We start from the raw sequence: 13319 nt of genomic DNA, 5'->3' as shown, positions 1-13319 counted from the left end.
CCAGCATATAAACACGCAGCCGTCGGTCAGACGAAGACACGACGTTAAACCCAAGTTTTCACAGACTAGAGTACACAACTATAATTCCAGGGATTGCATGCTCATCTGCTTATGCTATGACATTTGGTAATAAAAAAATTTCTCGTGGCACAATTTCTATTATATCAAATTTTGTTTCTATTGCTTTGCTTCTTGAATTCTGGCATGTCCGGATCCTTTTCTGGAACACAGCATCTAAATGTTCGTTTGCTTAGTTCACACTGATGCATTTGAGCTGTTGCAAGCTAGTAGCAACATAGCAATCCTGCTATGCTTATTTCACACTGATGACAGATACATATGGTAATCTTGCACATTGCTGTCTACAGTTTCTTAGTGGTCTGTATGATATAACATAATACCAAAGTTTTAAATCGCAGGCAATCCCATTTCGCGGCAGCTTGTCCGAAACGCTACAGCCGCTATTGCGGGCAATAGCGGCCGCTAAGCCATTTAGCGGCAGCTAGTACATGGACATTCTTCGCAGGAAAACAGGGTATTTTCATCAGGAAAACAGAGGATTGCAGTATATAATATACTTACATAAACTGAAACAAGCATCACCAATTACAACTTACAAACAAGCATCACTAGTTCACAAACAAGGGAACCAAGAGCCTGCCATGTTCTGGTTCCAAATGAAAACTTAAATGCGATCGCGGGCCTCACGGGAGATCGCGTAATTTTGGCCATAGCGTCGCGGAAGCATCCCAGGCAGCGATTGCGCCGCAATAGCTGCACTTTCATGGGCGATTTTAATATTTGCATAATACTAGTTGCATCAGCTCAGGAATGTATCTCCGATTTTTTAATATTGAAAGATTGCAGCCTCATTTCTTTTTTCTTTTATGCGTGGACGATAATCATGAGAGGCCGAATAACGCACACACCATCTTAGTTTTTGTATTTTTTTATCTCTGTACCACTAGCTGCTACTTGGTCCTTGGCACTTTCTGCTAGTTTCATCATGCACATGAAAGCATTTAGTTATGTGTGCATATAGCATCCAGTTTTTAGAGTTGAGCGCTGCATGTAATTTATGAACCTGAGCTGCCAAAAGTAAATCTCCCTTGTTCACAAAAGACGCAATTTCGTAATACTGCTACCTTATATATTTTCTTCTTCCGAAACAGCTAATAGCAACTGTAGATATCTGAGCTAATTCATGTTTTACTTACATTCCTACCAATCTCCTCTAGATATTACATCTAATACTTGTTCCTTCATGCGGCAGATTTTATCACTTGTAGATTATTTGTTCTGATTGATTTGCATAGACCTGTCAAGTCAATTACCATCAGAGCTCTTTACTGTCTATGTTTTCTTCTGTTGTGGAAAGTGAATCCTGTATGTAGTTATTCAAGCAACACATGTTAAGGCTTTCTTCATTCACCAAATGTGTGCACCTCTCTCAGTTGCTCTCCAACTATTGACTGATTTGATCTCCCTTTGCAGTCCAGAAAATGTGATCGGTCCGCTGGTAGGCTCAGCCTCAATTTCCAGGAGGGTCCTACTGAAAGTGCTATGTTGCACATAGTCCAGATGTATTTCCGTGAATTCCGAGGGGAACAAGGCGAGGTTGCCTTCCTCAAGTCGATCTTCCCAAAGGTGCTGGAGACTGCGGTGATTATAATGGCAAACCCAAGCTTCACTCCATTTTCAGTAGCCGTGGCGTTCTCCAAACTGAAGGAGGCTTCTGAGGTCATAAGGTGCTGCGAAGTGCTGCTTCTTAAGAGTACAGGGCCCGAAGGAGGCAAAGCATGGAGTTTTAAAGAAGGAAGTGATTTTTCATGCGAGGACCCTTTTTTAGCAGTGGAGAGCAGCCTATTCACTCAGCAGCAGTCGAAGTTTATTAGATTTGATGAATTAGGAAACAGGCATGACATCTGCTTCAAAATGCCTGTGAGGAGTGGAAGATTTTTGGATGTGCTGAACTATGAAGCATCCATGGTATCTGCTTCTTTAAGTAGCCGCCCCTGACTTTGGTGGCCTTACATCGCAAACTTTGCGTTAAATTTGTGGTCTGATTGATATCTGGTGGGAAACAGAAATACTTTAAATGGTATTTTGCTTGCTGTGTAATCTGTGTTATTAGTTTCCCTAAGTTTGCTCCTTAAGTTTGCTCCTTCAAACGTTTGTCCCATCTGGCAGCATGTCACATTGCTTGCAGATTTGCATCTTCCCTTCCTGACTGATCTGAAAATTTTAGTTACCATCAGAGCACTCCATGGTCTTTGGCATGCACTTTAGTGATCACATATAATATCTTTGAATTGCACGACCGGGTATCCTTGACCAACAATGACTTTGAACACCACCCCCTTGCCATGTTTTTCAGGCCTTTCACATATCTGAAAGAGCCTTTGTTGCTTTGCATGTAACTATGAATCACAAATATAATCTAATTTATGGGTTGCATACTCGCGTGCTTATTTTGCTAATAGCATTAGGGCTGATGCATGATATTATGATGTCATATCGTTTGATCTATAAATTTACATTGCATTGCTAGTTGTATGTTCAGATTTTGTTTGCACTGTTCTATTTGACCATTTGGAATATTTTCTTCATCTGTAACCTCGGTAGTACTTAGTAGAGCTTGTTGTTCTGATAGAGTTTGTGTAGAATGAACTGCATGTATAACCTCGGTAGAACTTGATGCCATTTCGCATTGGCGCAAAATAAAAGCCGGTGCAACCGTTTCCCACAAACAAGATGGTGTCATCAGCATACTATAGAAAAGTTATTCTCAACTGGTTGTCACGGCTGACATCTGGCAAACCGTTCACATGTTTAAGACCTCCACGGTTGACTGAAATCGGTTGCCTCACTTTCTAATCGGGAATGTCAAAAATCTGACGTCGGATTTTTAACCATGGCAAATCAAACGTTTTTTTATGGTAAATTAAGTTGTCGCGAGGATGGCAATTCCCGTTAGCAAGCATAACAAACCCTTGGTGGTTTAATGCACGGAAGTATTGATCTGTCAGTTCACGCACCGCTGCTTGAAATGTCGGTGATTATCCACTGGGACAAGGAGGGAACAAGCATAAATAATTCAAATTTCAAAGCTGTACCAATAATAGGTATCATCACAAGCACCCCCCTGTGCTATAGCTTTTACTTCAAAGCATGGAACTTACATCTTACCGTGAAACGCAAACAAGCAGGAGCATGGGAAACTTGGTACAGCATTTGCTACAGGACACACAAGTTAAATCTTCATAAGAACATGACAAACTATTTTGCTGGTCGCATAGGCTACATTCTACTGTGAGCTCGGCTTCAATGCTACATTATTACCAAAATCAACTACTCCAGATAAGAAGACACTATGATGAGATGAGAGTGTCCCGATCAGTTCTTAACTGTGAGAGCATTGTTCTCTTTGATCCGAGTCCGGTTGTCCAGCTTGATAAAACGCTTCTGGTCTTCATAGGGCAGCACCTTGGCATCTTTCCTCCGTAGCTCGCTCAGCACCGGACGCTTGTCGATCATGTGCCACAGCCAGCCAGGGTACTCAGAGTCTGGTTGGATCTTCGGGTCAGAACCCTCCTTCAGGATATTCGCCCCAAACACACCTGTGCTCTTCATTTCTTTGCTGAGCACAGGTTTAGCATCAGCCGCGCCACCTTTTCCGCCCTCCTTTCCCTTGGCCGCAACGGCAAAGCCTCTTGTCCCAACCAATTGAGCTGTGTCTCTTGGAATAACTCCACGCTTCAATACTCGTGTCCAAGACACTGCCATTCCTGGGTCGATATTTTAGCTGCACACGTCAAACATCACAACTAAGAAGTGTTAACTCTGCTAAAAAAAGAATCAAGTGTGTACTGATATAACATTAGAAAACCACTAGTGCTGACAGAAAAAAGAAGGTTCAGAATCCGCAACGAATCAAGGCATTTGAACAGAAGGTCGTATAATTAGTACACAGATGTACAAGGAGTATGTTGACTCTGGAATATCAGATCTGGGGCCATGTTATCGCAGCCTGCTTCTGCCACAAGGTCTTTATTTATATACTGTAATATGGGGAACTAAAGCTCGAAAGCTAACATGTTTTATTTAAGACTTGTTATTCTGCTTTCAAGATGTTCACTGCAATTTATTTCCAAATTCTTATGTTGTTCAACTGAATACATGAATTACACATGGTTAAAGATGACAATCAGATATAACCATCATCTAAAGGTTCTTGCAAAAGTGAAAACAAATAAAACAACATTTAGACCGGATCAGACCAAAGTCCTGAAGAACATCAACACTATACCCAGCATCAAGCCCCAACCAAAGCAAAATCTGAACTATAATAATCCCCGATTCCCCGCGTAAGGCCATAGTGCATGATTGGCAGTATGGCATCATTCACAAGATGTCAGGCAATGAGCACCACAATATGATTAGCAAATTTGTCTAGGAGTTTAGCAAAACCATGAGAAAGGTGCAGACCAGAAAATGCCCAGATAACACTGTTCTGTTTGTTGTTGAAGCAAAATCAATTGGAACATCAGACACACCTTCCAGCATCAAGCATTGGCCGACCCAAAATCAGAACTACAATCCCGCCTTTAGACCATTTATTTATTATGCACAATTCAGAATCAGCTATATGCGGCACTACATGGTTAGCAAATTTAATTCACCGTTAAACCATGGGAGGGCTGCACCTATCACAGGATGAACAACTTTGGCAGGGGCGGATGCAGATTTTTTTTTCCACCTAGAGCAGTAGTTAGTCCAATCTTACGTGTAATGTACTCCCTCTGTCCCATAATGTAAGGACGTTTTTGACACTAGTGTAGTGTCAAAAACCGAAAACTCACAGGAGTGCCCGTCCTCGCCTGGTCACGGTATCATACACCGTGAGACATCATCGAGATTTGCTAAAAGGATGCTCGCGGGTACAGAGGACGCTGCCATAAATTAGCCAGCTGGCCCACCTAGCGCAGTAACATTCATTCCATGGTAAGAGCGGTTGACAGCAGGCTCCGTCTTCTACCCGTAGCCCAGGTCATAATAGGCTGCCGAGAGCCCAGTCACTATCCTTTCACGAGGCATCCAAGGCAAAAGGGTAGTAGTACTGCTTATCTACCCACCATTTTTTCCACAAAAAGGAAAACGAAGACGAGCTCCAGCAGGAAAAACTAAAGTTTCAATCTATCTGTCGATACATCAGATAAAGGCATGGCTAGTTGGGAGAGTCATCTAGTGCATCTGGAACGCACTTACGCACATTCGTTTGAATCGACGCAACACTTCATGAATCATAAGCCGACCCTCCGTTCATTTCAATTTTAAACAGCAACTTGTCCTCACCCACTATATGTTTGAATTCCATTTCATTTCATGACACCTTACCCAACACATCAACAACTGAAATCTAGTCTATTCTAACACATTGTCACGTTGCATAAATTCCCACATGCAAATTAAATTCATGTAGACATAAGAGCATGATTGGTCGAATATCCACAGGCGTGGACAAGCTCGCCTGATCATGGAATCATGAGGCGTCGCTTCGCGTGGGTTTATGGGCTTATTTAATGCGTATACTATGGACCGAAGAGGCAACGTTAGTACGGCACAGATCGACGGACGTCCATGCATCAGAGATGCTTTTTTTGGTTTTTTATATCGATATGTGCAAGGCACGTGTCCAAGGTGTGAACTGATGGTAACGTCGAGCGACCTTTTTTTTTAATTCACGTACTTTTTTATGTTCGCATAATTTTTTCAAAATTGCATACTTTCTTCAAGTTTGGACAAAGTTACAAATCCGCGTATTTTTTCAAATCCATGAACTGTTTCTAAATCCACTTATTTTTTTCAAGTTTAGGTATTTTTTTAAAATTCACGTACTTTTCTAAAGTTAATCTAATTTTTCAAACGCATGTTTTTTTCCAAATTAGTATACTTTCTCAGGTCCGCATACCTTTTTTAAGTTCAGATTTTTTAAAAATTCATGAATTTTCCAAATAAAGTACATGAATTTGAAAAAAGCATGTGAACTTGAAGACAGTTATGGATTTGAAAAAGTACACAATTTTTTTAAAAGTTAATGCATTTGAAAAATAAAGTATGTGATTCTTTAAAAAAATACTCGGACTTCAAAAAGGTACATGGATTTGAAAAAAAAACTACGCGAACTTGAAAAGTTTGCGAAAACTTAGAAAATTAAACGGATTTGAAAAATGTATGTGAATTTTAAAACATTCACGAATTTGAAAATAATACATGAATTGGAGTCAGCGCAATCAAAACCGGGGTGAAACTTGTCCGGTTTCAATAGTTGAGGGTGCAAGTTGTCCAGTTTCGAAGTTACGGGATTAAATTTAGAATCTGACAAAAGTTTGGGGAACAAAAAATATATTGTCTAATTATAATAAATAGTATTTCTTGCAAAAAATATATAATAAATAGCATGTTGTACCGACGGAACATATGTGCATCTTCCGTTGCATGTCCTACCGTCTTCGTGCCGTCACATTAAACGGAACCTGTCACGGTATGCTACTGTGGATGCTGCGTATCCTTCCCTGTTTTGAACACCCACACTTAATACATGTGCCCAAGTGTGATTGTTCCATTGGTGCAGCTAACAGGAGCAAGTGAGCTCGTGTGCTCTATTGCCACTCTCCAAAAACGTTCTTATATTATGGGATGGAAGGAATAGATGTCAAAAATGCTAAACCCATAATTGTTTTTGGTCCATATAGATGGACCAACCACAAAGAAGTACAGTACAATCTGTGTCGACATTATACCAAGAGATGTACAATATATCTGAAATTACTAGTGTCGGCAAAATTACAACAAAGAAGTACAGCCTAAAATTACAATGTCGGAAATTAGTCATCTCTCAAACTACCACAAGAGAAAGGAACGAGGATAATAGTAGTATTTGGTTTCAGAGAAATATGCAATCTGAAATCGCCATTTCTGAAATTACTCATCTTTGCAGAAGAGAAAAGAGAGAGGGAGAGAAGCCTAGGCTGCTGAGTACCTTGGGTGGTGGCTGCGCAGGAGGAGCGCACGCTCGGTGGCGTCCGTTGAAGATGGGGAAGAGGAGGAGGCGGTCGGTAGAGTTGAAGATGGGGAGGAGCCGGCGGCGGTTGGTGGTGGCAGGAGGTCGTAGGGGAGGAGACTGCGGCGGGCGGCGGGGAAGTTCGGCGACGAACCCGGGGAGGGAAGGGGCGTGACGCCGGCTGCGGCGACGCGTGGGATCTAGGCGGCGGCGCGAGGAGCTGGAGGCAGCCCAGATTCGAGGAGCCTTTTTCAGCGAGTGCAGTTGATCAGCAGAGCTGTATCATTTCATTTCAGGTCTTCTCTGATTGTGAATCTTACTAGACTATATAGCACTTCAGACCATGGTTAATAATACAGCCAACGATAAGCTATAAGAGCAACTCTAACGCGTGGATCTATTTCATCCACGCGTGTCTGTTCGGGTCGGCGTGGATAGAAAAATCGACTCAACGCGCCGACTCAAATAAACGCGCGTCCGTTTTTTGTCCACCTACCGACCCATTTCTTGCCAAATTTTGAGCTTGATTTGTGTCGACGCGGACACGAAGGGACGCACGCGACGCGCGTCTACTCCTCTGGCCCGCTAATCGGTGGCACATTGGCCATCCTCTTCCATTCATATCGGCAGTAAACCCTTGCCCGCACAGTCGCTGGTGCCGCCCATTTTTCGGTGCCTCTGCCAGTGGCCCGTGCCGACAGGCCTCCCCCATCGTTGCCACCTCCCACGTCGCCGGCACCACGCCTCGCCGCCGGGGCCCCAAAAGCTTCCCACCCCACACTCCACCGTCTCTTCTCTTCGTCGGCCAGCTTCTCCGTCGACACCCGCAAGTAGTTCGACAGTTTGTCAAGGTAAACAATAGACTCCGCCAACGAGTTCTTTTTCCACAATTTCATGTGCGACTCCGACGATTCCTTGTCCGATGATGAGGATATGTTGGCTGCCGTGTTGGTCCATGACCACCTTAATAGGCAGCGGTCGTTGTTCTGGGGCTCGATCCAAGGGCACATTCCGGTGTTGAATTGCAACAGAGAGAGCGGTCATTTGTTTCTTTGGAAGAACTACTTTGACACAACCAACCCGATGTTCAAACATCAAAAATTCATGTGGCATTTTCTTATGGCTAGGCATCTTTTCAACCGTATTAGCGAGGGGGTGGTCGGATACGATAATTATTTCGAGTGCAAATAGGATGCCCTTGGAAAGATTGGCTTCTCATCTTATCAAAAATGCACTACAGCCGTACGCATGCTTGCATAGGAGTGCTCGGTGATCTCATTGATGAGTACGTCTGTATGAGCGAGTCTACATGCCTAGAGTCCATGCACAGGTTCTGCAAAACTGTGATTGATGTGTGCCTTGATTACTTGAGAGAGCCGATTGCTCAAGATACAGTCCGATTGTTGGCGATGAAAGCCAGCAGGGGCTTCCCAGGGATGCTTGGCAGCATAGATTGCATGCACTGGGATGAATGCCAGCAAGATGAGCGCCCGAAACGTATCTATAATCAAGGTTTTCAATTTCAGGGTGAGGATGTTGTGCCTGAGCATGGAAGAGGAGCGACAACGTTTGCACAGTTCACCCAATTTCATCATGAAATGCGTGATTGAGAAACTCACATGCAGCTGCAAAATGTTTTGGTTGAGTATATGTGGGATCATGTTGGCAACTAATAGATGTATCTTTTTTTCAAATGTATTTGAGACAATTTATTTTTTATTCGGCTTGTAACTATGCTAAATTTATTTGGTTGTGAAATTATGCTATTTTTTGTTTGCTTGTGAAACTATACAAAATGGGTGTATATTTGTTGAAAAACAGCGGCCAACCGGCCACACCGGTAAATATGGATCGGCGCATTGGCCGCACTGTCATAAACAAGGCGGACGTCGAGCGGGCGGCCGACCCAAATGGACAAAAGGCGGACAAAATCGTCATCCGTTTGGGTCGGCGCGTTGGAGTTGCTCTAAGGAGTTGCCATGTCATTTAGAGTCAACCTCATAGACGACATGTACAATATTAAGTTTTAATTGTGTACTAGTACTTTATTAGTAGTTGACCCACCTTACAACCTCACAAAGCATCTTGGGGCTCATATTGCAGCTGGCTACTAACGAAGAGTCCGCTTATTTTCTTTCTCCTCTTCTTCTCCTCCAACTAAGCAAATATACAATATTCTAGTCCTTATAGTCTGCTTATGCCACCTTATTGTACTTGCTCTAAGGAATCTCCCACGTCGAGCCACCCGCACCCGTCTAACTGTGACGTGTTTTGCCATCATCGATCCATCAACCGGTCCAGACGTGCTTTTTAGACAATCTGGAGAGGGGATGCGGGTGCATGAACTATTGTCACGCACGCTTCTAACTAACCTGGCCCACCAAAAAACCCTCTCCCACGCCTACACATTTTCCCACCGAAGTCAGCTTCTCGCATTCATGCCGGCCCATATCAGACGCGACCACTAACTGAAGTCGGCATTGAAGCGGCTCGCCGCCTGTTGCTCGTTCGTTGCGCACGCCTTCTCTCCGCACTGAAACAACATCAGTCTACCCGCCTATCTCCATTAAATCGGCACATGTGCCAAGGAACCTACTCCGGCGCCATGAGTCCCAGGAAGGTCGCCGCCAGCGCGTCTCCGGGTTACACAGCCAGTGCAGTTTCTCAGCTGAGCCGTATCATTACAGTTTAGGCCTTCCGTGCAAAACTTATTTTTGAACAGTTTCCCAGCAAATATGATTGACCTTGTGAATCTTACTAGACTAAGGCCCAGTTCTTTTCACACAGGATTCTGCAGAATCAAGATTTTGGAAAATTCTCCCAGAATCTGCTTCTCCCAGAATCTGTTGCCGAGTTCTTTTCTGAGATTGTAGGTTGAGATTCGGGAAAAAGTTGTGTGTTGAAATGTCTGTAGTACCTTTAGACAGAAAATGTTTGATGAATTTATTAACACCTTGTTGTTTCTAACAGTATCTAGTCGAATATGAGTACGAAAGTGATTTCCGAATGTCATAAAAAGTGCTAAATATTACATTTAGAATGGGAGTGCTTTCCCCTGATGCGAACAGGGAGCGGCCGTGCGAAGCGTTAGCTCTCCAGCGCGTGGATGTGGATGAGCTAGTGGCATTTTGGACGTAATTTCTCCATGGGATAGGGGTACACTCATATTTTGAAACGTTTTCAGTGGTGGGACTTGCCAAAATCTCAGGATTCTGGGAAAATCTAGCTTTTTGGGTGCTTTTGGATTGCACTAGGATTCTAGAGAATCCTCTCCAGATTTTGGAAGTCAAAACGAGTTCTTTTGACTCCAGATTTTCCAGACCGAAATTCTACACAATCTGCTCAAAAGAACTGGGCCTTAGTAGACTATATATAGCAGATATCGAAAATGTTGAATGGAGGTCAGCCTCCATGGAAGCCGAATTTAAGATGACCAAGATTCATATTTGTACGTTTCAGATTTTTATTTAAAAATACACATATACTTAGAGACAGTAATGTACAACTGTGTAAATTTTCAAGAAAAAAAATCTGCGCCTTTTTATTATATGCACTATTCATCCTTACAATCCATGATTTTGTTTTTATTTGTACAGCTCGCATTTCAAGGTATTTCACCCAAAAGGAATACACACATACACATTATATCCTTGTATACATACTTGTACAAAAAACTTCAGATTGTTTTGAAACTGATAAGTTTGAATTTTTTTTTCCAGAAAATTCAGCCTCCATGGAGGCCAAGCTTCAAAACGCCCTACTCTTCTTACAAATATATTGTTACATGTGGCACTCTTAGCATGCAACATTTGGCTAGAAAACTTTGGCCATGCACAAAGTTTGGATGCCATTTCTTTGATCTGTGATTTCACATTTCATTCCAGGCCTCGCACAAAGTGCATGGATGTCTGTTTTCTTCTTCTTCTTTTTCATTTCCTGTTTTGGCTTGGAAGGATCCATTACTTTGCATATATTATGTGGGTCTGAGGAGGATGATCTTGAGTTTTGCTTCTTCCGTGCCTTGCCTTCTATAACTAAGTGCATTCTTTTTTTTATTGCTACACAATGCTTAATTAAGCAGTATTTATGTTACAGGTCGTGTACAGCTAATTAGTTAATCTACATCTTGTTCAACGATGTAACAAGATGTTCAACATTCTTCGGTCGAATAATACTAGTATTAACTAGTGTTGTTCTCACCAAGCCAGCTCGCCCCCAAAGCAATTCCGTGCATTTGTTTAACAAAAGATTAGAACTAATCTTCCGTTCGCCCTCTCACGGCACGCAGCAATCACTGCCCCAGAATCAAATTAAGCAGTTCACTGCAGACGAACCATCTCATGTCATAGCTATATATGATCCTCATTACACCCACATGTATCATCACACAAACAAGATCCAGCACAACTTTCTCCATCGATCTTCCACCCCTACCGGCCATGGCTAGTTATTACTGGATAGTTCTCGTTTTGGCGTGCACCTGCGCGCTCAGTGGCGCACTGGCGGCACGCGACCTCGCCGACGATGCGTCCATGGCCGCGAGGCACGAGCAGTGGATGGGCAAGTATGGCCGCGTGTACGGTGACGCCGCCGAGAAAGCAAGGCGGCTGGAGGTGTTCAAGGCCAACGTCGCGTTCATCGAGTCCGCGAACGCCGGGAACAACAAGTTCTGGCTGGAGGCCAACCAGTTCGCCGATATCACTGAGGACGAGTTCAGGGCTACCCACACCGGATACAAGCCAGTTGCTGTGACTAACAAGGACCGGAGCACCGGGTTCAGGTACGCGAACGCCAGCCTCGACGACCTCCCGGCCTCCGTGGACTGGAGGACCAATGGCGCCGTCACTCCCATCAAAGACCAAGGCCAATGTGGTACGCACTACGCAGCACAAACAAGCATAATTGGTTTGATGCCAACATTTGGCATTGCCAATACTTGGCAAGCCAACAATTGGCAATATCAAAAGTTGCCAATAGTTGGCAACTTTTTGTGAGGTTGGCAAGGAAACATGGTAGCCAACCAAGCACTGGACAAAATTTGGCATTTGCCAAATGTTGGCATGCCAATTTTTGGCATCAAACCAATTATGCTCTATATTTGCATGAACCTATGGTCACTGGAGTATGCTGACTCGTTTGTTCATTTCAGGGTGCTGCTGGGCGTTCTCCACGGTGGCCTCCATGGAGGGCATCGTGAAGCTGAGCACGGGCAAGCTGGTCTCCCTCTCGGAGCAGGAGCTGGTGGACTGCGACGGCACAGACAAGGGCTGCGAGGGCGGGCTCATGGACAACGGCTTCGAGTTCGTCGTCAAAAACGGCGGCCTCGCCACCGAGGCCGACTACCCCTACACCGGTGCAGAGGGCAGCACCTGCGACTCCAGCACGGCCGCGGCGACCATCACGGGGCACGAGGACGTGCCGGCCAATGACGAGGCGTCTCTGCTTAAGGCGGTGGCGGCGCAGCCCGTGTCCCTGGCCGTCGACGGCGGGGACAACCTCTTCCGGTTCTACAAGGGCGGCGTGCTCTCCGGCGCGTGCGGCACGCAGCTCGACCACGGCATCGCGGCCGTCGGGTACGGCGTGTCCGGAGACGGGACCAAGTTCTGGGTGATGAAGAACTCGTGGGGCGCGGGGTGGGGCGAGGACGGCTTTATCAGGATGGAGAGGGACGTCGCCGACGAGCAGGGCCTCTGCGGGCTCGCCATGCAGCCTTCCTACCCCACGGCGTAGCCAGCTGCTTCATTCCTATCCTACTAGCTTGTAAATCGATCCACCTTTGAAGCGTTTGTGGTGTATATATATGGTACGACCTGCGTATTCTTCTATATCACCCTTTTCGAAAAATGATTCTCCAATCAGAAATCTACTATTCACACACCTCCGGTCCTCACATGAGTACTAGTGTACTACCATAATCGGATATCTTATTTCTCCTAGTAAGCAGCAGTTATTAGAAACCACTCGGTTTTACAACAAAAGAGACTCAAATGTTCAGTATAGGCTTAGCAACTTAGAATTGTCTCTAATAAAAAAAGGTCTTAATTTGATATACTCCCTTCGTCCATAAATACATGGCGTACAAACCGAGTCAAAAAATCAACGTTTTCTAAGTTTGAGAAAGCGTATACACAAATATGTGAAGGTAAACAATACCGAATCTTTTCGCAAAAAACAAAAACAAATGAATATAAATATACTTACCATTAGATGTATTTTTATAGTGTATTCATTTAATATTATTGTTGGTGCTATTTAC

At 44.1% G+C, this 13319-nt stretch overlaps 2 protein-coding genes and 1 pseudogene across 2 annotated transcripts; 2 read left to right on the top strand and 1 right to left on the bottom strand.

Annotated features, from left to right (window-relative positions):
- LOC123115745 (putative F-box/FBD/LRR-repeat protein At1g78760) overlaps positions 1-2144 on the top strand; it is a 46098-nt pseudogene extending 43954 nt beyond the window's left edge.
- A 949-nt stretch (positions 2145-3093) lies between these two features.
- LOC123110544 (54S ribosomal protein L37, mitochondrial) lies at positions 3094-7378 on the bottom strand. The gene is made up of 2 exons (XM_044531094.1): positions 7043-7378; positions 3094-3805 (listed from the first exon to the last, which is right to left on the bottom strand). The coding sequence occupies exon 2, from the start codon at positions 3784-3786 to the stop codon at positions 3397-3399; it is 390 nt and encodes a 129-aa protein (XP_044387029.1). The 5' UTR covers positions 3787-3805; positions 7043-7378; the 3' UTR covers positions 3094-3396.
- A 4124-nt stretch (positions 7379-11502) lies between these two features.
- Positions 11503-12793, top strand: LOC123115744 (senescence-specific cysteine protease SAG39-like). The gene is made up of 2 exons (XM_044536841.1): positions 11503-11935; positions 12213-12793. The coding sequence occupies exons 1-2, from the start codon at positions 11503-11505 to the stop codon at positions 12791-12793; spliced, it is 1014 nt and encodes a 337-aa protein (XP_044392776.1).
- The last annotated feature ends 526 nt before the right edge of the window (positions 12794-13319 follow it).

This window comes from Triticum aestivum, chromosome 5B (genome assembly GCF_018294505.1).
Source record: "Triticum aestivum cultivar Chinese Spring chromosome 5B, IWGSC CS RefSeq v2.1, whole genome shotgun sequence".
NCBI classification, from domain to species: Eukaryota; Viridiplantae; Streptophyta; class Magnoliopsida; order Poales; family Poaceae; genus Triticum; species Triticum aestivum.
Note: the sequence above shows the minus strand (reverse complement) of the source record. Positions and strands in the feature narration are given on the sequence as shown.